The 27,493-nt window shown below is 39.0% G+C and overlaps 1 protein-coding gene across 1 annotated transcript in view; it reads right to left on the reverse strand.

The window, feature by feature from the left end:
- Nucleotides 1-27,493, reverse strand: part of LOC150083829 (uncharacterized) — a 607,249-nt gene that overhangs the window by 164,016 nt on the left and 415,740 nt on the right. The window contains exons 45-47 of the mRNA XM_090375392.1: nt 12,025-12,078; nt 6,868-6,975; nt 630-737 (exon numbers count right to left, since the gene is read on the reverse strand). Of these exons, the coding sequence (XP_090231518.1) occupies nt 630-737; nt 6,868-6,975; nt 12,025-12,078 (270 nt within the window). The remainder of the gene's footprint in view (nt 1-629; nt 738-6,867; nt 6,976-12,024; nt 12,079-27,493) is intronic.

The following is a 27,493-nucleotide window of genomic DNA, read 5'->3' on the forward strand; positions in this document are numbered from 1 at the left end:
AACCTTATGTCAACTATCCAATCTGGAATAGTATTCTGTTTAATCAAAACTGGCATATTCACAAATTACAATTTTTAGCCACCTGGAAGGTAAATTTCTGCATAACAATTTTTATCTAGTCCTTTATATTGACACACAATCCTCTATATGGATATGTTATGTAAGGTACTACAAGCAGTTTTCTAAAAAAAATAGAGCTTGCATTGTTTTTGGATCCTTATACATAAACTGAATTTTAATCTGGGTTTCAGATAATCAGCTACATGGTAAGTTTTAATTTCATTTAAGTTTAATTTTTTTAGGTGAACTTTGAGTAAAATTCAAATTAGGGGATTCACTGATGTATATTCATGGTATTTGGGAATGAAAATGCTAGGGTAACTCCTTGCATCTTTGCTGTTATGGGCATTGCATCAGGCATGCACGTAAAATTTTCACTGATTGCAATATGAATAATTTATTAATTTTACGAAGAATCTTCCTAAGTTCAACATGAGAGATTACCTAAGATTACTTTAAATTTTAATTTTCACGTTTATGATAGGCAACTTCCTCTTGAGAAACTGCCTAGAACAGTGAAATGTAATTCAAAGTACTACAAGAAAAACCATTAGAAAATAAATAATTACATGTTCTCCATCCTTTCCTGGTGGTCCAGGTGTTCCAGGCAATCCATCATCTCCCTTTGGTCCCTGTTTTCCTTCAGGTCCAGGTGAACCTGGCATTCCTTCACCACCCTACAATGATACAAAAACAATATAAAAATCATTCAATTCATCATTATCTGTGCATGCAAATCATGAATGTGAATAATTAAAAACAACATTAACCAATCAACCCATTAATACAAAGTGTTCTTCAGTGAACTGTTCAGTCAGAATAATTCCTACTTCATCAAACTGAAAAATTTAAAGAATCACATAATGCCCATAACTGTTTAAGATGATAAATGAATTTCTGAAAATTTGCACAAGTCCAGCAAGCAGTAGAATACTGGAAAACACAATACTCTGAGAACTCATGTAAATCTGTTAATTTTTTGGATAAAAAAAGAAAATACAAAAAATTATGTATACAGTAATATTTCTCAACAAGGGGCCAGCAAGTCCCACCTCCCTGTCTCAAAAGATACTTGGTTACTTGGTGCAGGGGAGGTTACAAAAGCACCATTACTAAATTAAAACAAGTCTCAAGCAAAGATGGAAGTAAGCCTATCATGATTAGCAAGAGAGTTGCAGAAACAGTCAGAAATTTAGTTTTGCTCAAGAAGTGATCAACAGAAGTAGAAGGTTCAGACACAATGGTACACACACACCAGTTACCTTAATCAGATGCTGCATTTCTTTATTTGAGGGATTCAGTACATTATCTGCATTATGATATAAACATTATGACATCTTTGTGCAGTATAAAAGTAAATAGCAATATGTTAGCAATTATATAACTAATCTGCCAAATCAAGAATCAATCAGCACTTGCTTTGCTTGCTATAGAATGCTGTATATTTTGATGTCCCCTCTGAGAGTTGTGCTCTGTTTCTCTGGAATAGCACTATTCATTCCAAATGCTTTGGGAAGAGTTATACATTAGGAGGTGTTTGGGTGCCTGGTGGCCTGTTAAAAAAATTTTTACCATAATCTTTTGAATTCAATTTTCCAATCAACTGTTCACAATACTTGCCTTCAAAGGAATTCTTTGATTTTTTTTTATCAAATTTTAACAATACTGTAATTACAGAGCAAACAGCTGAACTGTCAGCCAAGCTGAAATTACAGTATTGTTAAAAGTTGATCCAGTTTATGAAAAGAGAAATTTGAAAGCTGACTGTTTATTGCCTCAAACATTATTTTTTGTGTCCATGGGTAACTTACATCTCTGTGTTAATTTTCTGTAACTGTTTGCAGCCACAAGTTTCCTGGTCACAGGTGGTCACAGGCTCGAACCCCGGTCTAATCAAGAAGCGTGTGCTATGCACAGCTGCTCCTGCCCACCTGGCTATGGAGGTGCCCATTAAAGGAGGCAGCAAAGGCAGTAAGCAAACCCTTAGCCATAATTATGAGAGCTTCCTTGGACCCAGGGGAGATACCCATGGACTGGAGATGTGCAAATGTGACACCAATTCACAAAGGGGAATAAATGGATGACAAGTAATTACAGACCTGTTAGTTTAACTCCTGTTCCATGGAAATTTGATTGGATACTATGATGCAGTCACGAAAGAACTGGATGCAGGGAATAACTTTAATATTATATACTTGGATCTTAGAAAGGCTTTTGATACTGTTGCACATGGAAGACTGCTGCACAAATTGGAGCAGTGTGGCATTGGAGGCAAATTGCTGCTATGGATAAAGGGGTGGTTGAGGGGGAGAAGACAGAGAGTGGTAATCCATGGACACTGCTCATCGTGGACTAATGTTATTAGTGGAGTCCCTCAGGGTTCAGTATTGGGTCCTTTATTGTTCTCTGTATTTATAAATGATATTGATGATGGTATATCAAGCTTAATGTCCAAGTTTGCAGACGATACGAAGGTTGGCAGGGTTGTCAAGGACACTACTGACACTATGCTGCTGCAACAGGATCTGGAAAGGTTGAGCAGATGGGCTGAGAGGTGGCAAATGAAGTTTAACATTAACAAATGTAAAGTACTACATATGGGAAACAGCAACCCCAGAGCAACGTATCAACTCTGTGGTACTACACTGACAGTGGTAGAGAATGAAAGGGACCTGGGGGTGATTGTGCAGGCAGATATGAAGTTCTCTGAGCAGTGCAGATGGGCTGCAAGAGCTCATGGTGTATTGTCAATGATATATAGGAATTTTTCTAGCAGGGATAAGGAGGTGATTATTCCCTTCTATAAGGCAATGGTCAGGCCACACCTAGAGTACTGTATACAGGCCTGGAGGCCTCATTTCAAGAAGGATGTAGAGCTGCTGGAACGAGTACAGAGAAGAGCAACAAGATTAGTGAATGGAACAAAGGGGTGCTCTTACGAAGAAAGGCTTAAGTTTTGCGAATTACAGTGTCTGGAGACTAGGCACCAGTGAGGTGATCTGATAGAGGTGTACAAAGCCTTGAATGGTTTGAGCATGCTCAATGCTGATGGGATTCTTCCTCTTGCTCAGAATAATCACCTGAGAGGGCATAATTTCAAATTGAGGAAAGACAGATGTAGCAGAGATGTGCGGAAATTTGCCTTTAGCCAGCGGGTGGTTGGTAGGTGCAACAGACTTCCATCCCTTGTCGTGGAAGTTGATAGCCTAAATAAGTTTAAGGCTCAGCTGGACAGGTATTTCGAATGAACAGAGGGGTGAAGTGGAAGTGGTTATTTTTTATTTATTTTTTTCACTTTATTTTTTTTTTGGCTGATGCTGCATAAGCTTGCTTTCTTGCATCAAATGCCTGTACTAATGCTAATGCTAAAATTAATGGAAGCACTTGGAGGCAAGTTGCTGCTATGGATAAAGGGATGGTTGAGTGGGAGCAGACAGAGAGTGGTAATCAGTGGACACTGCTCTTTGTGGACTAATGTTAAAGAAGCACTGCAGGATCATTGAGACAAGACTCCAATTATAGCTCGGACACAGCATGGTTTTGTTAAGGGGAAGTCTTGTCTGACCAATTTGATTGAATACTATGATGTGGCCACTGGATGCAAAGAATAATTTTGATATCATATATTTGGATCTTGGAAAGGCTTTTGATGCTGTTGCACATGGAAGACTGCTGCATAAATTGGAGCAGTGTGGCACTGAAGGCAAATTGCTGCTATGGATAAAGGGATGGTTGAGTGGGAGAAGACATAGAGTGGTAATCAATGGACACTGCTCTTCATGGACTAATATTATTAGTGGAGTCCCACAGGGTTCGAAGTTTGGCCCATTGTTGTTTTCTGTATTTATCAATGATATTGATGAAGGTATATCAGGGTTAATGTCTAAATTTGCAGACAATACAAAGGTTGGCAGGGTTGTTAATGACAGTAATGATAGTACGCTACTGCAACAGGATCTGGAAAAGTTGAGCAGTTGAGCTGAGAGGTGGCAACTGAAATTTAACATTGACAAATGTAAAGTACTGCATATGGGTAGCAGTAACCCCTGAATAACATATCAGCTTGGTGGTACTACACTCAGGGTAGTGGAGAATGAAAAGGACCTGTAGGTAATTGTGCAGTCAGATATGAAGTTTACTGAGCAGTGCAAACAGGCAGTAAGAGTAGCTCATGGTGTCTTGTCAATGATATACAGGAATTTTGGTAGAAGAGATAAGGACGTGACTGTCCCCTTGTATAAGGCAATGGTTAGGTGACACCTTGAGTACAGTATACAAGTCTGGAGGCTTCATTTTAGGAAAGATGTAGAGCTGCTTGAGCGAATGCAGAGAAGGGCAACAAGTAAATTAGTAAATGGAACAAAGGGTTGCTATTATGAAGAAACACTTAGATTTTGCAAATTACAGTGCCTGGAGACTAGGTGATCTGATTGAGGGTGCTGTTGCTCTTACCAATTGAGAAATACTGTTCAAGATTTAGGCCTAAATGGATGTGAGGTGACCTAGTGAGAATCCTGGCAGAGAAGAAAATTGCATGGGATACATATAAATTGTCAAGCGACACAGATGCCTATGATAGATATAAGATAGTCTGTAATCAAGTCACAAAGGATGTTAGGCAAGAAAAGGCAAATTACGAGAAATCTTTGGCAAAGGATACAAAAAAAAAAAAAAAAAAAAAAACAGTAAAGACTTTTTTACTTATGTAAACTCTATAAGGAAGGGGATGAATCAGATTGGTACAATTGACACCAATGGTTTGATTGTTGATGCACCTGCTGAGACAGCTGACAAACTGAATGAGTATTTTGCATCTAAATTCACATGAGGAGTTATTCAGGGAGGTGAATGCCAGAAGTTTATCAAACTCTGCCAGGGGGCTAAATGAATTTTTAATAACTGAGAGCAAATTGGAGGAGAAATTGTAGAAATTGAACATAAGAAAGGCTGCTCGGGTGGATGGGATCTCCCAGTTATATTAAAGAAGCAGCAAAAGAAGTTAGCAAACCCTTAGCCATAATTATGAATGCTTCCTTGGACTCAAGGAAGGTCTCCATGGACTGGTTGGTCGTTGGTTGTTGGGTTTTATTGGCGCATTAGCAACTAAGGCTATAATGTGCCTCCATGGACTGGAGATAAGCAAATATGTCCCCAGTTTACAAAGGGGATAAATGAGTGACATGAGTAATTACAGACCTGTTAGTTTAACTTCTATTCCAGGGAAATTAATGGAGGCACTAGTTAAGGAAGCAATGCAGGATCATCTAGACAAGACTACAGTTACAGTTCAGACACAGCATGGGTTTGTTTAAGGGGAAGTCTTGTCTGACTAATTTGAATGGATACTATGATGTGGTTGCAGAGAAACTGGATGCAAAAAATAATTTTGATATCATATACTTGGATTTTAGGAAAGCTTTTGATACTGTGGCACATGGAATACTACTGTACCAATTCAAGCAGTATAGCATTAAGGGCAAGTTGTTACAATGGATAAAAGGATGGTTGAGTGGGAGAAGACAGAGTAGATCAATGAACATTGCTCGTCATGGATTAATGTCATTAGTGGGGTCCCACAGGGTTCGAAATTGGGCCCATTGTTGTTTTCTGTATTTATCAATGATATTGATGAAGGTATATCAGGGTTAATGTCTAAGTTTGCAGACGATACAAAGGTTTGCAGGGTTGTTAATGATAGTAATGATAGTACGCTACTGCAATAGGATCTGGAAAAGTTGAGCAGATGGGCTGAGAGGTGGCAACTGAAATTTAACATTGACAAATGTAAAGTATTGCATAGTACTTTACTTGCCTGAATAAGGTATCAACTGGGTGGTACTATACTTATGGTAGTGGAGAATGAAAAGGACCTGGGGGTAATTGTGCAGTCAGATATGAAGTTTTCTGAGCAGTGCAGACAGGCAGCAAGAGTGTCTTGTCAATGATATACAGGAATTTTGGTAGAAAGGATAAGGAGGTGACTATCTCCTTGTATAAGGTAATGGTCAGGTGACACCTTGAGTACAGTTTACAAGTCTGGAGGCATCATTTTAGGAAAGATGTAGAGCTGCTGGAGTGAGTACAGAGAAGGGCAAGATTAGTGTGGAACAAAGGGTTGCTGTTACCAAGGAAGGCTTACACTGTGCAAATTGCAGCTTCTGGAGACTAGGCACCTGCAAGGTGATCTAATTGAGGTGTATAAGGTCTTGAATGGTTTGAGCAAGCTCAATATTGATGGGATTCTTCCTTTTGCTCCGATTACTCGCCTGAGGGGACATAAATTCAAATTGAGGAAAGACAATTGTAGAATAGATGTGTGGAAATTTGCCTTTAGCCAACTTAAATAAGTTCGTGGCAGAACTAGACAAACAGATGGAGTGAATGGATGGGTGAAAAATGGGAAGCGTTTTTTTTTTTTTTTTTTTTTCCGGCTGATGCTATATAAGCTTGCTTGCATCACATGCCTCTACTAATGGAATGGTACTGCTAATGGTACAATATTTATTATTTTAATAAACTGTCATTGATTGGGGTTTGTATGCATTACTTCAGTTATGCATATTATTCTCAGTGAAATATATAAACCTTTACATGATTAATTATAATTAATCATGTAAATAATGTAAATAAATCATGTAAATAAATAATTAATCATTTAAATCATGTAAATAATGTAAATAAATCATGTAAATAAATAATTAATCATGTAAATCATGTTAAATAATTATTTAACATATAAGGCTATTTACAAGTTTTGATATATCATTTGATTAATTCTTTTTTTGAAAAAAAAAAAAAAAAAGTTACTTTTGATCCAGGTGGACCTGGTTCTCCAGGTTGTCCTGCGGGACCAGGTGGTCCTGTCTTTCCCAGATCTCCTCTATCACCCTTTGGTCCACGAGGACCAGGTAAGCCCTAGTCATCACAAAAATAAAATTTAATGGTATATATAAAATACATTCACATTTAAAATAAATCAATAATGGATCAATAAATTCTCTTCATTTTCGTTTATTCTTAATGGTAATCACAAACCCAAGAAATATTGAAAAACAATCTGATATACTTAGTATTATGAATGAGTTAAAGACTGAGAAGAAAGAAGATACTTTTTGACACTGGAATTTCTGTAGACTAATTTCCTGTAAATATACAGAATAGAACTAAGATAGACACAGAAGATATGAATGGAGAAAATCAGCTTGATGAGTTTAGAACTGAATTGTTGGTGTACATCAACTAGTATATTAACTAGATGACATACATGTCCGATTGGTTTGGAAGAATTATTATGGAATTATATTATATTATAAGAATTAGAATGATATAGTGTATAAATGTGTAATATTTACTGAAATTTCATTTGTATTTTATCCTGGGTATAACCTTCATGCACAAGTACATGGTGAGTGACCACCCAGGTGTGAACCAACGTAAGCAGGGGTCGAGGTGTGGCGCCCACACCACATGGAGGAACGCCGCCCCTCTATGTTACCAGGCAGTACTAGGTGGTAGATGACTCTCATCAACCGGTGAAATACCACCACTTTGCTTATTGGAGGCTTGAAGTGGTGGAACCCATGATGAATGTCGTGGCGAGATCCAATATTCCTTACATTTCGAGGGTACAGCTCTAAAACGGTGTTCGCAGGCCGGCCGCTAGATAGTACACCGGACCAAACCTATTGGTAACTCTCTAGGAGGCTTCCGGATCAGCTAGTGTATAATCTTGCTACCTCTACTCTGCCAGATAGTGACTGGAGGGAGTCCGAGTAGTGTGTATGCGGGGAGCATTCTCGAGGCCACGTTATGTCAAGGATCTGGGTATATTCTTACCACATGTACGCCATATCCAAAAATTTCATTACTTCATACAGCATGTCCCACCCACTTTTTCTTACTATTGAATACACCATGAATTGTCAAAATAATAGAGCAAGCTTATCTGCAAAAAGACCTAAACCTCCCAAGGACTTCCTAATTCATTTCACAAATATACGTGGTCTCAATTCCAATCTCAACGATGTACATTTCCACTTGCAGTCTTCCAAACCCCATGTACTTTTTTTCTGACTGAATCTCAGTTATCAGTTGATTCAACTACTGCTCATCTCAGATGTCCAAATTATTTGCTGTATGATTCCTTTCACCTCAAAGGTGGTACTTGTGCATATGTCCGTTCTGATATTCCCTGTCAGAGACTTGGCAATTTGGAATCTCCTCTCTTTGATCTTCTCTGGCTTAAAATCTCTCTACCTCATTGTGTAAAATTCATCTGTTGTCTCTACCGTTCTCCCAACTCCACTAATCACTTGGAGCTCTTTGACTTCCTCTCTTTGCAACTTGACTTTCTCCAGTCCAACTTTCCTAACAGTGAGGTAATTTTCCTTGGTGATTTTAACGTTCACAACTCCAGGTGGCTTCCGTTTTCTAGTCACACTGACCCAGCAGGTCGAGATGCTGAGGCTTTTGCAATTACTAATGACCTAGCACAGATTGTTCATTTACCTACAAGAATACCGGCCAATCCTAATCATACAGCCAATACGCTTGATCTTTTTCTCACAAACAACCCTTCTAAGTACAAAGGTTGAAGTGAGAGGTCCTTTAGACACTTCAGATCACAACTTGGTGATTGTCTCTTCTCCAATGGAACCTTTATCTCATGGCTATTCCCAACCTCGTATTGTTTGGCATTACAAGAATGCAAAATGGGATGACCTGCGAGACTTCTTTTCTTCTTTTCCTTGGTCGGATTACTGTTTCAAAACTTCTGATGTCAACGTTTGCTCAGATCGTGTCAGTGAAATTATTCTTGCAGGAATGGAATCCTTTATCCCACACTCCACTTTAAAATCTCGTCCTTTATCTAAACCTTGGTTTTCCAATAAATATGCTAAGGCTGTCCAAGAGAAGAATGTTGCATATCGTAATTGGCTTGTTTCTAATTCTTCAGTTTCATTTTCTGCCTACACCAATGCTCGCAACAATTATAAGGCAGTTATTAATCAGTCCAAACTAGAGTTTGAACAGGCTAAGAGTAGAAAACTTGCTTCTTGCCCTAATGGTAGCCGAACATTCTGGTCTCTTGCCAAAGCTATTGGCCGCAACTTTTGCCCATCTCTGCTCCCACCTCTGTCCAAACCAGATGGTTCTGTTGTCACTTTAGCCAAGGATAAAGCTGACCTGCTAGCATCTCATTTTTCTTCGAGCTCATGTATTAATGATCTTGGTAAAACACCTCCCACCATTCCTAACACGCTCCATGCAATGCCTCCTGTGGTCTTCCGTCAAAAGGATATCAGAAGGATTTTGATGAATCTTGATGCTAAGAAAGCTCCAGGTTCTGATGGTATTTCTCCACTTGTTCTCAAAACCTGTGCTCCTGAACTTACTCCTATTCTTTGCCGCCTTTTTTCACTTTCTTATTCCAAAGGTGTTTTTCCTTCTGCTTGGAAATTTGCTCATATCCAGCCAGTTCCTAAAAAGGGTGACAAATCCCTCCCATCCAATTATCGTCCCATTGCAATTACTTCTACTCTTTCTAAAGTAATGGAGAAATCAATTAACCGCCAACTCTTAAACTACCTAGAAACCTTCCTTCTGATCAACGATCGCCAGTATGGATTCCATCAGTGTCGATCCACTGGTGATATTCTGGTCTATGTTACCCATTTATGGACTAATTCAATGGAAAGGTTCGGTGAAACACAAGTAGTTGCTCTTGACATCTCAAAGGCTTTTGATCATGTTTGGCATAAAGGTCTTCTAAACAAGCTTCCATCTTATGGTTTGCCAACTGTTTTTAGTAATTGGGTATCCAGTTTTCTCTCTGATCGCTCACTGAGGGTGATGGTAGATGGCTCTCTGTCTTCTAACTTCTCCACTAATGCCGGTGTCCCCCAAGGTTCAGTTCTTTCCCCCACTCTTTTCCTCTTGAATATCAATGACCTTCTTCCATTGACTGGAAATCCTATCCATAGTTTTGCCGATGATAGCACATTGCATTCAACTTTCCATTTTGAGAAACCTTGTCCAGCTCAATCAGCTTCAAGTTCTCGAAAATCTGCTGCCAATTCCTTAAATGCCGATCTTCAGGTAATTCTCCAGTGGGGCAAAGAGACAACTTAGTTGATTTCAACCCTTCTAAAACTCAATCTTGTCTTATATCTCGCAAAAAGGATTCTTCTGCTCCTATGCTTATCTTTTGTGACACTCCGATTTCTAGGCAAAATGATATAACTCTTTTGGGGATTACCCTGACTTCTAATCTCTCTTGGCACAAGCACATTACAAATATTTCTTCCTCTGCATCTAAAAAACTTGGTTTTCTCTTTCGCTCTCGGCGTTACTTTTCTTCCAAACAGCTGTTCATGCTGTATAAATCGCAAATCCGCCCTGCCATGGAATATTGTTCCCACATCTGGGGTGGTGCCCCCAAAACCTACTCAGCCTTCTTGATTCCATTCAGAAGAGGGCAGTTAGGTTAATTAATGATTCATCTCTAACAGAGTCTCTCCACTCGCTTTCTCATAGACGCACTGTTTCTGCTGCATGCCTCTTCTACAGATACTTCCATGGGCACTGTTCTTCTGAATTGGCTTCTATAATTCCCGCTCTCTCTTTCAAAATAGTCCGAACACGTGCCGCCACCAGCCAACATCCATTTACTGTCCAACTTCAAACCCACAGAACCAACTTTTCATCTTCCTCATTTATTCATTCAACTGCCGTTTTCTGGAACAACCTTCCTTCATACGTATTTCCTGAAAATTACAATCTACAGAAGTTCAAGTCCAATATCAACAAATATTTTCTTTCGTCTTCTCAACCTCCAACCCAAGCACGGTACTAAGTACTATAGGTTCTAATACCTCTCGTGTTTGGGGTTTTCATAAAAAAAAAAAAAATACTGTTATCATCTCTTTTGAATTGAATTGTTATCTCAATTCCTTCATGATTATGGCAATTTATTTTTATTATTGTCATTTTAACTTATAAACACAGACTTGTATTTTTCAAGTAGGCCTGAATCCTTAACTTATGAGATGTGGCTATTAAATGACAAGACTGCTATAATAAAATAAACATTGTGAAAATATTTCATACCTTACATGTAATTCCCTTCATAATAATTGCCTTGCAATAATTATCAATTTAAAATAAAGAAATATTGCACACACCGTTGTATATATTTCTTCCAAGCATAGTAACATTTCTGAAAGTCATCTTCTAAAAGCTTCTTTAATTCTTTAGTTATTTTCTTTTGAATGTCTTCAAAGGACTGCAAACAGATTCCCTTAACATTTTTCATTTTAGGGAAGAGAACAAGTCATAAGGGGCTAGTTCTGGTGAGTAAGTTGCATGTTCTCACACAAGGATTTCTGTTTTGGCTAGAAACTGGTGAGCAGAGAATGCTTTGTGGGCTGGAGCATCCAACCATCCGTCCTCAATTCAGGACTCTTCCTTTGAATTATTTCATGCAACCTTGTCAGAAATTCGATGTAGTATGTTTGATTGGCAGTCTGATTTGGTGGGATGCATTCGGCATTGAAGGATTTAAACTGGGAGGCCTATCAAGCTCTCAGCTGCCTACATCAACACCAGAGCTTGCACTTGATCATAAGATAACACAGCAGCAATCCCAAGGCACAAAGCACTGGTTTCACAGAAGCTAGTTTTCAGTGACTCCACTATCAGGAAAACAGGATATATAAATATATACATTTATATATATAGGATATATATATAAACAGGATATAAATATATATTGTGGAAAAAGGATAGGTGGAATAGGACCAGTGTACATCTGCCAGGGACCAAAGTTGATGACTTTGTAGAGCAGATATCATCTTTTAACAATTACCCTAGAAGAAATCAAAATCCCCAAATAAAATCCAAAATTATGAGAATACCAATGGAATTAGCAATAATTATCAATTTAAAATAAAAAAATTAACTCACTTGTAAACCTGCAGGCCCAGCAGGTCCAGGTGGTCCGAGGGGTCCATCTTCCCCCTGGAAAATGAAAATGATTATTGTATATATTAGAACCACTTCATTAAAAGATGGATTAACTTGATAGCTTTATCAAATATTTTAATTTTGTTATATGCTATCAGAACAAAGTAGTAGTCAATATTTCTTTTACAACAAGAGTTTCCTTTCACAGAAATGACAAGTAACAAAGGTTAATATTTTATTTTTAAAAAATTAATTTTAATTTCACTTCTAATATTCATGTAATTATGGAATTACTCACATGTTAAAGAAAAATAGCAGTAATCAATACAATGCAGTGCAGATTTAAATGATGAAATGAAGATCTTAACTTGTTTTTTCTTTGCTCTCACTTACAGAAAAAAAAAAAAACTAAATGAATTTGCCTCTTTTCAATTATAGAATCTTTAATAAAATAATTATGTTCTGCCTCTGTCTATTTAAAACACTCAGCCCATCTATCTGCAGTAAACAATCTAGAGTTTTTTGCTAATTAAACTATTATGTTATTCAAAACATATGATTCAGTTCTGATGAAGTGATTTTCATAATATGCTTTTGCTTCTTCCTAACAATGTTTTAATGTTTTACCAAATTCAGATCACAGTACTGACCTCAGCGGTAAGCACAAAACTGAACAACAGCAACAGTGTATATCTTTCAACAGTTCATCGATAACATGTAACATTTTGTTTTAATTTTATTTTCTTCCCTAAAAAGAGCAATGCTATTTTTTAAACCAATGGGAAACTGTTTCCTGGAGAATAAGCAACGCTATAATAGAGCCACAATGCAATTAATAATTTTTTCCAAGAATTCTTTAGTGCTCTCTCTCTCTCTCTCTCTCTCTCTTTTGCTGTGCATGACAAGCTATATACGACTCAGACCAGAGCATATATATGACATATATATAGCATATATAGCTATATATGACTCATGACTTAGACCAGAGCAGCAAAGCAAAAGGCTCAAGCTAATGGGAGTGCTGTGGCTCAAAGGATAACTGAGGGGGGCAGTTGCCCTCTAAATCACAGCCTTTTAAAATGCACTGCTTGCACGATGTTTGTAATTATTATTATTATTCGGTTTTTTTTTAGAAACATTAGCAACTAAGGCCATATTGCTCTGGGAATATGCGGTGGTCATTCCCTTGACCTTTCCGCATCCTCTGTATTTAGTGGTGACGGGCTCGAACCCCCGGTCTAATCAAGAAGCGTGTGCTATGCACTGCTGCTCCTTCCCACCTGGCTACGGAGGCGCCCCCGATATTTGTGAAGTAATCGGGACATGATACTGCCACGGGGAATGTCTTTGTTTGTGTGCGATGCAAGGAATTTAACAAAATCAAGCGACAACTCAGCGTTTTTATGGGCCTATATGAGAGCTTGAAGGACAGGGTGGATGCCCTCGAATGATCTATAGTGAGGGGCCCATCAAGCTCTCAGCTGCTCACATCAACGCCAGAGCTTGCACTTGGTCATCACGCAACCCAGCGGCAACCCCCCAAGGCAGAATGCGCTGGTCCCACAGGAACTAGTAATTGTTGACTCTATTGTCAGAGAAACGGGGAACATGCTTTGTAAAAAGGATAGGTGGAACAGGACCAGTGTATGTCTGCCGGTGGCAAAGGTTGATGACGTTGTAGAGCGGATATCATCTTTTAAGGGCACAAAAGGTGATATAGTTGTACACGTTGGCACTAATGATATTAAGAGTAGGAGACTGGCAGAATTACTTAACAAGTACAGGTCACTGTTGAAAAAAAAAAAAGCCGTGAATTAGGGTTGAATTTGAAAGTGTCTGCAATTCTGCCCAGACACGATAGCAGGGAGTATATGATGAGAGCCTTCGATCAATTCGGCCCTGGAAAGATTGTGCAAGGCTCAAGGGGTAGAATTTTTTTCAGCCTGGTCTGTACTTGTTAACAGAAGGGACCGCTTCTACAGGGATGGGATACACTTAAATAGAAAGGGTGCAAGAATATTTGCTGATGCTATTGAGGCAGTGTTAGGTGGGTCGAAAAACTGCTAGTTTGAGGGGATACAAGGACTAATAGATTAACAGTAGCCACTGGCAGAGGTGAAAGTGATTCTTGCACTGCTTCTATTGGAATGAGCAGAAACCTGGAAAACAAGATGCAGGATATTTCAGAGACTGCTGGGATTCATTGCAGTACAAGTAAACACATGGGTTGTGTTAGGGTAGGGTAGGGTAGCTAAGAAAAAGAACAGATGCATGTATACTTGCAAGTACACCAATGCTAGGATTTTGGTAAATAAATTTGAGGTATTGCTCTTTATTTTGGTAGTTTTTGGTGAATTGGCTTCTGTGGCCATAATGCACCTCCCAAGGTTTTTGCAGTACTTTGATCCAAGCCCAAGGTGGGATTCGAACCGCCGACCTTTGGGTTGCCAGAGGTCAACCCAAAGCTCAAAGCATCAAAGGCGGATATTGTTGGGATATCAGAGACATGGTGTCACAAAGATATAAGGAATGCAGAACAGGAATTTGGGGAGTACAACGTCTACAGAAAGGATAGACAGGACAGAAAGGGAGGAGGAGTTATGCTATTAGTTAAGAAACACAAAATCCAAGGAAGTGAAGCCAGTCGACATCGCTGGACAGTGCAGTGTCGAGTAAGTTTGTGTGACATAAGCATTTGGAGATCAAAATTGAGAGCAGGATTGTGCTATAGGCCTAATGACTCTGATGAGTATAATAAGAAACTGTATAGGAAATAGAGTGGGCCAGTAAATCAGAGAGTCTTATAATGGGAGATTTTAATTTCCCAGATATTGACTGGAATTTGTGGGTTGGTCACTCACACTAGCAAGGCTTTTGTGGATTTATTGGACAATTGTTTTCTACATCAGCATGTTCGGGAGGCAACTAGAGGGAGTAATACTCTTGATCTGATTATCAGTAGTGATTCTTCATGCATTAAGAATCTGCAGATAGAGGAACCACTAGGTGGCAGTGATCACAGTGTGCTGAAGTAGGATTTACTCAAAGATGTAACTACCATCAGGGGTAAAGGGAAGGGTTATTGCTTTCGTAAAGGTGACTACGATGGTCTGAGACAGTATTTAAATTCTATACAGTGGGACCAACTGATGTTACCAACAGCAAATTCAAAATGGGAAGCATTAAAAGAACTTATCTTGAAAGCTACTAGGCTTTACATACCAAATAAGAAATATTGTTCAAGGTTTAGGACTAAATGGATGTCAGATGAACTGATGAGACATATGGCAGAGAAGAAAAATGCATGGGATACATATAAATTAACACGTGACACAGAAGCCTATGATAGATATAAGTTGATCTGTAACAGAGTTACAAAGGAGGTTAGGTAGGCAAAGGCAGATTACGAGAAATCTTTGGCAAGGGATGCAAAGAAAAACAGCAAAGTTACTTACGTAAACTCTAGAAGGAAGGGGATGAATCAGATTGGTCCACTTGATATCGATGGTTCAACTGTTGATGATATTGCTCAGGTAGCTAACAAGCTAAATGAGTATTTTGCATCTACATTCACACATGAGGAGTAATTCAGCAAGGGGAATGCCAGAGGTGTATTCAACTCTGGCAGTAAGCTAGAGAATCTTGTAATAACTGAGAGTAAAGTGGAGGAGAAATTGTTGAAGATAAACACAAGAAAGGCACCTGGGCTGGATGGGATCTATCCAGTTATATTAAAGGAGGCAGCAAAGGAAGTAAGCAAACCCTTAGCCATAATTATGAGAGCTTCCTTGGACTGAGGGAGGTACCCATAGACTGGAGATGTGCAAATGTAACCCCAATTCACAAAGGAGGATCAAATGCTGACACAAGTAATTATAGACCTGTGAGTTTAACTTCTGTTCCAGGAAAATTAATGGAGGCACTGGTTAAAGAAGCACTGCAGGATCATCTAGACAAGACTTCAGTTATAGCTCGGACACAGCATGGTTTTGTTAAGGGGAAGTCTTGCCTGACCAATTTGATTGGATACTATTATGCAGTCACAAAAGAACTGGATGCAGGGAATAACTTTGATATTATATACTTGGATCTTAGAAAGGCTTTTGATACTGTTGCACATGGAAGACTGCTGCATAAATTGGAGCAGTGTTGCATTGGAGGCAAATTGCTGCTATGGATAAAGGGGTGGTTGAGAGGGAGAAGACAGAGAGTGGAAATCAATGGACACTGCTCATCGTGGACTAATGTTATTAGTGGAGTCCCTCAGGGCTCAGTGTTGGGTCCATTATTGTTTTCTGTATTTATAAATGATACTGATGATGGTATATCAAGCTTAATGTCCAAGTTTGCAGACGATACAAAGGTTGGCAGGGTTGTTAAGGACTTTACTGACGCTATACTGCTGCAACAGGATCTGAAAAGGTTGAGCAGATGGGCTGAGAGGTGGCAAATGAAGTTTGCCACCTCTCAGCACAATGTATCAACTCTGTGCAGACGGACTGCAAGAGTAGCTCATGGTGTCTTATCAATGATATACAGGAATTTTTCTAGCAGGTATAAAGATGTGATTATTCCATTGTATAAGGCAATGGTCAGGCCACACCTTGAGTACCGTATACAGGTCTGGAGGCCTCATTCAAGAAGGATGTAGAGCTGCTGGAACGAGTACAGAGAAGGGCAGCAAGATTAGTGAATGGAACAAAGGGTTGCTCTTACGAAGAAAGGCTTAAGTTTTGCAAATTACAGTGTCTGGAGACTAGGCACCGGCGAGGTGATCTGATAGAGGTGTATAAAGCCTTGAATGGTTTGAGCATGCTCAATGCTGATGGTATTCTTCCTCTAGCTCAGAATAATCACCTGAGAGGGCATAAATTCAAATTGAGGAAAGACAGATGTAGAATAGATATGCAGAAATTTGCCTTTAGCCAGTGGGTAGTTGGTTGGTGGAACAGACTTCCATCCCTTGTTGTGGAAGTTGATAGCCTAAATAAATTTAAGGCTCAGCTGGACAGGTATTTCAAATGAACAGAGGGGTGAAGTGGAAGTTTTTTTTTTTTTTTGGCTGATTCCGCATAAGCTTGCTTTCTTGCATCATATGCCTCTGCTAATGCTATATATATATATATATATATGAGTATTACAAATAAAAGTAAAATGAAATAGAAGAAAATATAGATAGAGAACTTATTAACCATAAAATGCCAGGTCTAGATGAAGAAAATAAGAGAGAAAGAATGTTAAGAACCTAAAAAAAAATCAAGTGGAATTAAGGCTGAATTAATGCTGAATTAACAGGCAAATCAAATGTAGAAAAGCTGAAAAGGAAATGACTGAAAGTGAGAAGAAAGTTATTTGTTTGTTTGGTTTTTAGGAGCATTAGCAACTGAGGCCATATTGCTCCGGGATGTGCGGTGGTCATTCCCTGACCTTTCCGCATCCTCCGTATTTGGTGGTGACGGGCTTGAACCCCGGTCTAATCAAGAAGCGTGTGCTACGCACTGCTGCTCCTTCCCACCTGGCTACGGAGGCATCTTGAGAAGAAAGTAATAATGATACAAATAAAAATTATTAAAAATTAAAAAATTTTAAAAAATATTAAAAATTAAAAAATTGGTACATAGATCAGGTATTTTATCAGGGGGCTACACCTGATCATGTACCAAACACTGTGTTTCTATGCAAACCCATGTTGATGGAGAAACTATTAAAAAAAAAAAAAAATCGAGTAAGGCAATCCCCTGATGGAGAAACTATTAAAATAAAATAGATAAAAAAAATTGTACCAATTTTTTAATTTTTTAAATTTGTTATTTTTTTAAATTTTTCAATTTAAATTTTTAATTTTTTTAATTTTTCAATTTAAATTTTTAATTTTTTTAATTTTTCAATTTAAATTTTTAATTTTTAATAATTTTTATTTGTATCTTTATTACCTTCCTCTCACTTTCAGTCCTTTCCTTTTCAGCTTTTTGTACATATGATTTGCCTGTTAATTCAGCATTAATTCAGCCTTAATTCCACTTGATTTTTTTTTTTTTTAGGTTCTTAACATTCTTTCTCTCTTATTTTCTTCATCTAGGCCTGGCATTTTGTGGTTAATAACTTCTCCATCTATATTTTCTTCTATTTCATTTTACTTTTATTTGTAATTCTTATTTATATACCTGTATCCTGTTTTGCTTCTTAGCGCATTCAGGTACACGTACTGTTCTTTTTCTTTTCTTTTCCTTTTCTTCTCCCTTCCTCTTCTTAGTTTTTATATTATATATATATATATATATATTTACTTCTGTTGGCTTATTCAACAAGACCTTATGGCTATCATATTTCTCCACACAAACTCAATTTTCACAAAAAACTGAATGCAGCACAACATAAAATCATCATTAAAATTCAATATTTTTCTCTAATTAAATTATGTATAGTGTTTAATGCATGATTAATATTACTTCTGTACTGCTTATATACTTAAAAATTACATATACACACTTACTGTCTTGCTGAATAGTAGTTTGCTTCTTATAGGTTAGTGTCTTTTAGGAGTCAAAGGCTGCTTCAGTGATGATGAAAATTTTGAAACATTGCAAGTCCCAAATCCACATGATACCTCTATTCCTGCATACACAGATTTAATGTTCATTAAAGAACAACTGTTCCCACTTTTCCACTTTGAAATAATTGATAAAATTTTGCAGCACAATCAGGGCTGTCATTTGTGCATTTGGGCTGTCTTTAGCTGATGCAATAACATTTGTGTTTATACTCCGGCACAACCACCAGGTCAGTGGAGTTTACAATAAATCAATCAATACAAATGTTAATCATATTAAGCAGTCATGGGCTTGAACCCGGGTCCACTCAAAGAGTGTGTGCTACCACACTTGCACTCCTGACCACTCGGCTACGTAACATATTAATTATAAAAAGTAATGCTAATTATCATTACATCTGGGAATGCCAGAAGTGTATTAAACTCTGCAGTGAGTTAAATGATTTTGTAATAACTCAGAGCAAAGTGCAGGAGAAATTGTTGAAGATAAACATAAGAAAGGAACCTGGAGCGGATGGAATCTATCCAGTTATATTAAAGGAGGCATCAAAGGAAGTAAACAAACCCTTAGCCGTAATCAGAGAGCTTCCTTGGACTCAGGGAAGTACCCATGGACTGGAGATGTGCAAATGTTACTCCAATTCATTAAGGAGGATCAAAGGGCCACACGTAATTACAGATCTGATAGTTTAACTTCTATTCCAGGGAAATTAATGGAGGCACCAGTTAAAGAAGCACTGCAGAATCATTTAGACAAGACTTCAGTTATAGTTCAGACACAGCATGGGTTTGTTAAGGGTAAGTCTTATCTGGCCAATTTGACTGGCTACTATGATGTGGACAAAAAGAAGCTGAATGCAAAGAATAATTTTGATACCATATACAGTCGATTCCGGTTATTTGGAACGCATCGGGACTAGTGCATTTTGCCCGATTAAGTGGCTGCCCCAATTATCCGTAGTTTCACATAAATAGCTAAAAATATAATGGACCCCCACTTTACAATTGGTTCACTGTACAATCAAATCACATTATGATGGGCTCACCATAGTAAAGTACCGTTCACTAAATGTGTAGTAAGCGCCGGTCATTGTGATTACATTTGTGAATTGAGTTTTAATTCTATTAAACAGCAATTCCAATTAGCAAAATAGGAGGAATATTATCCACAGACTATAAAAGTAAAGTATATTAAGCACAAATTTACCCTTTATTAACTTACCAATTAAAAAATTAAATGATACACGAAAATCGGAAGAATATACGTGATAATCAGAATAACTAATACGTACTGTAATATGTACATATTGACTAGTTGACAATTCTGTTCACTGACATTTGTGGGTGGGGGTTAAAATTTAAAACAGTAAAAAGATAAGCAATCAATAACAAAGAACATGGCACACACAAATTGCAAGTAACACGATACACGCAAGTGAGAATGGAGTAACAAGTTCCGAAGCTAAAAATAGGAATGAAGAGAAGATTCTGAAAATTAATTTTTTTATATGATTGAAGATTTCATGGAAGTGTAAACACATTTCACCATAATAACTCACAGAATTCAAACTGTCGGTATTATCACAAATTCAATAAGATCGAGTTGGCTATCCATTTATGATAGATTGCCCTAACAGAAAAGCCCAATAAACAGGTGACTGCTAATCGTTTTTATTATTTTATGGTTGTGACTTCCAGAAATCTGACTGAACCACGTGGTAAGGTCGAAGACAATCATAGGGTAATCTCCAATGCTGCAGTCTCCTTTCCCGATTAAACAACATGTTGTCCCAATTAAGCAAAGAAAACCCTGGCTATTTTCTCGATTGGATTCTGTTTTTTAAGATTTGCACCAAATAAATGGCTGCCCCAATTAACCAGTGACCCAAATAACCGGAATGCACTGTACTTGGATTTCAGGAAGGCTTTTGATACTGATGCACATTGAAGACTGCTGAACAAATTGGAGCTGTGTGGCATTGAGGGCAAATTGCTACTATGGATAAAGGGATGGTTGAGTGGGAGAAGACAGAGAGTGGTAATCAACGTTCACTGCTCTTCATGGTTTAATGTTATTAGTGGAGTCCCCCAGGGTTCATTGTTGTTTTTTGTATTTATTAATGATACTGATGATGAAATATCAGGCTTTAATGTCTAAGTTTGCAGATGACACGAAGGCTGGCAGGGTTGTTAATGACACTAACGATTGTACACTACTGCAGCAGGATCTAGAAAAGTTGAGCAGAGGGGCAGAGGTGGCAACTGAAGTTTAACATTGACAAATGTAAAGTACTGTATATGGGTAGCAGTAACCCCAGAGTAACATATCAACTGTGTGGTACTACACTGAGGGTGGCCTTTTGAATGAAAAGGACCTGGGGGTAATTGTGTAGTCAGATATGAAGTTTTCTGAGCAGTGCAGATGGTTTGCAAGAGTAGCTCATGGTGTCTTGTCAATGATATACAGAAAATTTTCCAGCAAGGAAACAGATGTGATTATCCCCTTGTATAAGCAGTCAGGCCACAGTTTGAGTACTGTATACAGGTCTGGAATCCACATTTTAGAAAGGATGTAGAGCTGCTGGAACGAGTACAGAGAAGGACAACAAGATTAATGAATGGAACAATGGGTTGCTCTTATGAAGAAAGGCTTAAGTTTTGCAAATTACAGTGGCTGGAGACTAGTCACCTGCAAGGTGATCTAATTGAGGTGTACGAGGTCTGTCCGGAAAGTATCTAACCATTTTGAATATCTTCAGAACCGGTTGCATGGCCTTGATGTAACTTGGCAGCTCGTCAGAGGAGATGTTACTGTGCATGAGTGCACAGTCACTCTCCAGTGGAGCTAGTCAGTTGTCAGTAAGACACCATTGAGTGAGCTTGTGTATTGTGGGATCATCGCATTCACAATGACTGAACCAGTAGATCAGCGAATCTGTATCAAGTTTTGCTTCAAACTTGGACATTCGTCTGCAGAACTATTTGAATGACTAAGAAGGCTTTCGGGGATGATTCAATGAGTGAAGCCCAGATAAAAATTTGGTACCGACACTTCAAACATAGGCCGGAATTCGTTGAAAGTGATCCATGTTCTGGAAGGCCTTCAACAAGCAGAACACCTAAAAAGTTTGAACACGTGCACGCTGCAATCAGCAAAAAATTGGTAAATGACAGTGAGAGAATTAGAAGAAGAAGTGGGGATTCCACGGACTACTGTTTCTCAGATTTTGATGGAGGATCTTGGCATGAAACAAGTGGCAGCAAAATTTTTTCTGCAGCTCGTGTCACAAGGTCAGAAGGAATTTCATGCTGAAGTTGCACAGGACTTGCTTGAAACAGCTAACAATGACCCAGATTTCCTCAAAAAGGTCATAACAGGAGATGAGTCACGAGTCTATGGCTATGATCCTGAAACAAAAGCCCAGTCTTCCCAATGGTAGTCACCTGATTCTCCACATCTGAAGAAGGTGCGGCAAAGTTGAAGTAACGTCAATGCCAGGTTGATGGTTTTTTCTAATCATGAAGGTGTTGTTCACTATGAATATGCTCCTCCAGGCCAGACAATAATTAAGGAGTACTCCATCGAAGTCCTTTGCTGGCTGAGGGATGCAGTAAGAAGAAAATGGCCACAGGTGTGGACAAGTGGTGACTGGCAGCTTCATCACGACAATGCGCCAGCACATTCTTCAGTTCTCGTGTAGGCTTTTTTGGCAAAACATTGCATCATTCAGATTTGTCAGGCCTCTACGGTCCAGATTTGGCTCTCTGCAACTTCTGACTTTTCCCAAAGCTAAAATCGCCGTTGAAAGGGAGGAGATTTCAGACCACAGACAAGATTAAGGAGAACGCGACAAGGCAGCTAATGGCGATCCCAAAAAAGGACTTTGTAGATTGTTTTGAAAAGTGGAAGCAACACAGGAATAAGTGTGTGAGGTCCCAAGGGGATTACCTTGAAGGGGACTAAGGCGCCATTGTCATAGGTATTTTATTTTATTTTTTTTTTTATATTATATGGCTGGATACTTTCCGGACAGACCTCGTATAAGGCCTTGATTGGTTTGAGCATGCTCAATGCTGATGCGATCTTCCTCTTGCCCAGATTAATTGTCTGATCTGACATAAATTCAAATTGAGGAAAGACAGTTGCGGAGTAGATGTGCGGAAATGTGCCTTTAGCCAGCGGATGGTTGGTTGCTGGAACAAACTTCCATCTGTCATAGAAGTTGACAGCTTAAATAAATTCAAGCCAGAACTAGACAACCGTTTGGTTTGGAGAGAATGGATGGGTGAAATGGAAAAAGTTTTTTTTTTTTTTGGCTGATGCTGTATAAGATTTCTGCTGACGGAGGATTTCTGCTGACAGAGTTCTGCTGACGAGGCTACTACAGACGGTCGTTTTCAAAGCCGCTAAGTGGATTTTTCTTATTTATTGATTTGAAATTATTGTTTTTCTAAAACTTTTGATTTAAATTTAGTAGTATAACATTATTTTGTGATTTTCTGATTAATTTGGTGTATTTATTCTTTACTCGGCCTTGTAATTGCATAAAAGTATCGGTAAAGGTTTCCACGTGTTTCAACTCCGCTAACCGTTCGTAATTTTCCCGCCTTTGTATACGATATACCGTACTAGATAGCGTTAGTTGAACTTCGTTAGCAGTTAAATTGTACGTTTAAATAAATACATATAACGACTTAGATTACAAACGTAATATAATTAATTTTATTTAACATAATTAATTATACATATAACCACTTAGGTTACGTAACATAAATAATTAGTAAAAACAAATAATTAATACATAACTTGATACGAAAGTTATATAAAGGGATTTCGCAGATAACACTCGTTACTGAAACGTAAATATTTCGTAGATAACACTCGTTACTGAAACGTAAATATTCCGTAGATAACACTCGTTACTGAAACATAAATATAGCGTTATAACTGTGTTTGGATACAAGTTTAGGATTTAATTTTGTACAGAAATCGAAATTTTATTGAAAATAACTCTAAATCATGACTCAAACCAGAGCAGCAAAGCAAAGGGCTCAAGCTAATGGGAATGCTGTGGCCCAGGGGAGAACTGAGGGGGGCAGTTGTCCTCTGAATCACAGCCTTGTAAGATGCACTATTTGCTTGATGTTTGCGGAGCAGTCAAGTATGGGACATGATACTGCCATGGGGGATGTCTTTGTGTGTGTGCGATGCAAGGAGTGTAAGGAGATAAGGCGACAACTCAGCGTTGTTATGGGCCTATATGAGAGCTTGAAGGATAGGGTGGATGCCCTCGAAGGATTACAAGTGAGGGGCCCATCAAGCTCTCAGCTGCCCACACCAATGCCAGAGCTTGCACTTGGTCATCGCGGAACACAGCGGCAACCCCCAAGGCAGAATGCGCTGGTCCCAAAGGAACTAGTAGTTGTTGGTGACTCTATTGTCAGGGAAACGGGAAACATGCTTTGTAAAAAGGATAGGTGGAATAGGACCAGGGTATGTCTGCCAGGGGCAAAAGTTGATGACGTTGTAGAGCGGATATCATCTTTTAAGGGCACAAAAGGTGATATAGTTGTACACGTTGGCACTAATGACATTAAGAGTAGGAGACCGGCGGAATTACTTGACAAGTACAGGTCACTGATGAAAAAAAGCCGTGAATTAGGGTTGAAATTGAAAGTGTCTGCAATTCTGCCCAGACACGATAGGAGGGAGTATATGATGAGAGCCCTGTCAATCAATTCGGCCCTGGAAAGATTGTGCAGGGCTCAAGGGGTAGAATTTTTTTCAGCCTGGTCTGTACTTGTTAACAGGAGAGACTGCTTCTACAGGGATGGGATACACTTAAATAGAAAGGGTGCAAGAATGTTTGCTGATGCTATCGAGGCAATGTTAGGTGGGTCGGAAAACTGCTAGATTGGGGGGATACAAGGACTAATAGATTAACAGTAGCCACTGGCAGAGGTGAAAGTGATTCTTGCACTGCTTCTATTGGAATGAGCCGCAGCCTGGAAAATAAGATGCAGGATATTTCAGAGACTGCTGGGAATCATTGGGGTACAAGTAAACACATGGGTTGTGTTAGGGTAGCTAAGAAAAAGAACAGGTGCATGTATACTTGTGTGTACACCAATGCTAGGAGTTTAGTAAATAAATTTGATGAATTTGAGGTATTGCTCAAAACATCAAAGGCAGATATTGTGGGGATTTCAGAGACGTGGTGTCACACAGATATAAGAAATGCAGAACTGGAATTTGGGGAGTACAATGTCTACAGAAAGGATAGACAGGATAGGAAGGGAGGAGGGGTTATGCTATTAGTTAAAAAACACATAAAATCCAAGGAAGTGAAGCCAGTCGACATCGCTGGACAGTGCAGTGTCGAGTCAGTTTGGTGTGACATAAGCATTGGGAGATCAAAATTGAGAGTAGGAGTGTGCTATAGGCCTAATGACTCTGATGAGTATAATAAGAAACTGTTCGGAGAAATAGAGTGGGCCAGTAAATCAGAGAGTCTTATAATGGGGGATTTTAATTTCCCAGATATTGACTGGAATTTGGGGGCTGGTCACTCACACAGTAGCAAGGCTTTTGTGGATTTATTGGATGATTGTTTTCTACATCAGCATGTTCGGGAGGCAACTAGAGGGAGTAATACTCTTGATTTGATTATCAGTAGTGATTCTTCATGCATTAAGAATCTGCAGATAAATGAACCACTTGGTGGCAGTGATCACAGTGTGCTGAAGTGGGAGTTACTCAAAGAGGTAACTACCATTAGGGGTAAAGGGAAGGGGTATTGCTTTCGTAAAGGCGACTACAATGGACTGAGACAGTATTTAAATTCTATACAGTGGGATCAACTGATGATATTGCCAACAGCAAATTCAAAATGGGAAGCATTCAAAGAACTTATCGTGGAAGCTACTAGGCTTTACATACCAACTAAGAAATATTGTTCAAGGTTTAGGCCTAAATGGTTGTCAGATGAACTAATGAGGCATATGGCAGAGAAGAAAAATGCATGGGATACATACAAATTAACACGTGACACGGACGCCTATGATAGATACAAGTTGATCTGTAACCAAGTTACAAAGGAGGTTAGGCAGGCGAAGGCAGATTACGAGAGATCCTTGGCAAGGGATGCGAAGAAAAACAGCAAAGAGTTCTTTACTTATGTAAACTCTAGAAGGAAGGGGATGAATCAGATTGGTCCACTTGAGATCGATGGGTCAACTGTTGATGACCCTGCTCGGGTAGCTAACAAACTAAATGAATATTTTGCATCGACATTCACACATGAGGAGTTATTCAGCGAGGGGAATGCCAGAGGTGTATTCAACTCTAGCAGTAAGCTAGAGAATCTTGTAATAACTGAGAGCAAAGTGGAGGAGAAATTGTTGAAGATAAACACAAGAAAGGCACCTGGGGTGGATGGGATCTATCCAGTTATATTAAAGGAGGCAGCAAAGGAGGTAAGCAAACCCTTAGCCATAATTATGAGAGCTTCCTTGGACTCAGGGGAGGTACCCATTGACTGGAGATGTGCAAATGTGACCCCAATTCACAAAGGGGGATCAAAGGCTGACACAAGTAATTATAGACCTGTGAGTTTAACTTCTGTTCCCGGAAAATTAATGGAGGCACTGGTGAAAGAAGCACTGCAGGATCATCTAGACAAGACTTCAGTTATAGCTAGGACACAGCATGGTTTTGTTAAGGGGAAGTCTTGCCTGACCAATTTGATTGGATACTATGATGCAGTCACAAAAGAACTGGATGCAGGGAATAACTTTGATATTATATACTTGGATCTTAGAAAGGCTTTTGATACTGTTGCACATGGAAGACTGCTGCACAAATTGGAGCAGTGTGGCATTGGAGGCAAGTTGCTGCTATGGATAAAGGGGTGGTTGAGGGGGAGAAGACAGAGAGTGGTAATCAATGGACACTGCTCATCGTGGACTAATGTTATTAGTGGAGTCCCTCAGGGTTCAGTATTGGGGCCTTTATTGTTTTCTGTATTTATAAATGATATTGATGATGGTATATCAGGCTTAATGTCCAAGTTTGCAGACGATACGAAGGTTGGCAGGGTTGTCAAGGACACTACTGACACTATGCTGCTGCAACAGGATTTGGAAAGGTTGAGCAGATGGGCTTCGAGGTGGCAAATGAAGTTTAACATTGACAAATGTAAAGTACTACATATGGGAAACAGCAACCCCAGAGCAACGTATCAACTCTGTGGTACTACACTGACAGTGGTAGAGAATGAAAGGGACCTGGGGGTGGTGGTGCAGGCAGATATGAAGTTCTCTGAGCAGTGCAGACGAGCTGCAAGAGTAGCTCATGGTGTATTGTCAATGATATATAGGAATTTTTCTAGCAGGGATAAGGAGGTGATTATTCCCTTGTATAAGGCAATGGTCAGGCCACACCTAGAGTACTGTATACAGGCCTGGAGGCCTCATTTCAGGAAGGATGTAGAGCTGCTGGAACGAGTACAGAGAAGGGCAACTAGATTGGTGAATGGGACAAAGGGGTTCTCTTACGAAGAAAGGCTTAAGTTTTGCAAATTACAGTGTCTGGAAACTAGGCACCAGCGGGGTGATCTGATAGAGGTGTACAAAGCCTTGAATGGTTTGAGCATGCTCAATGCTGATGGGATTCTTCCTCTAGCTCAGAAAAATCACCTGAGAGGGCATAAATTCAAATTGAGGAAAGACAGATGTAGGATAGATGTGCGGAAATTTGCCTTTAGCCAGCGGGTGGTTGGTGGGTGGAACAGACTTCCATCCCTTGTCGTGGAAGTTGATAGCCTAAATAAGTTTAAGGCTCAGCTGGACAGGTATTTCGAACGAACAGAGGGGTGAAGTGGAAGTGGTTATTTTTATTTATTTATGTTACTTTTTTTT

This window comes from Mastigoproctus giganteus, chromosome 6, assembly GCF_048544385.1.
Source record: "Mastigoproctus giganteus isolate SK-2022 chromosome 6, ASM4854438v1, whole genome shotgun sequence".
NCBI classification, from domain to species: domain Eukaryota; kingdom Metazoa; phylum Arthropoda; class Arachnida; order Uropygi; family Thelyphonidae; genus Mastigoproctus; species Mastigoproctus giganteus.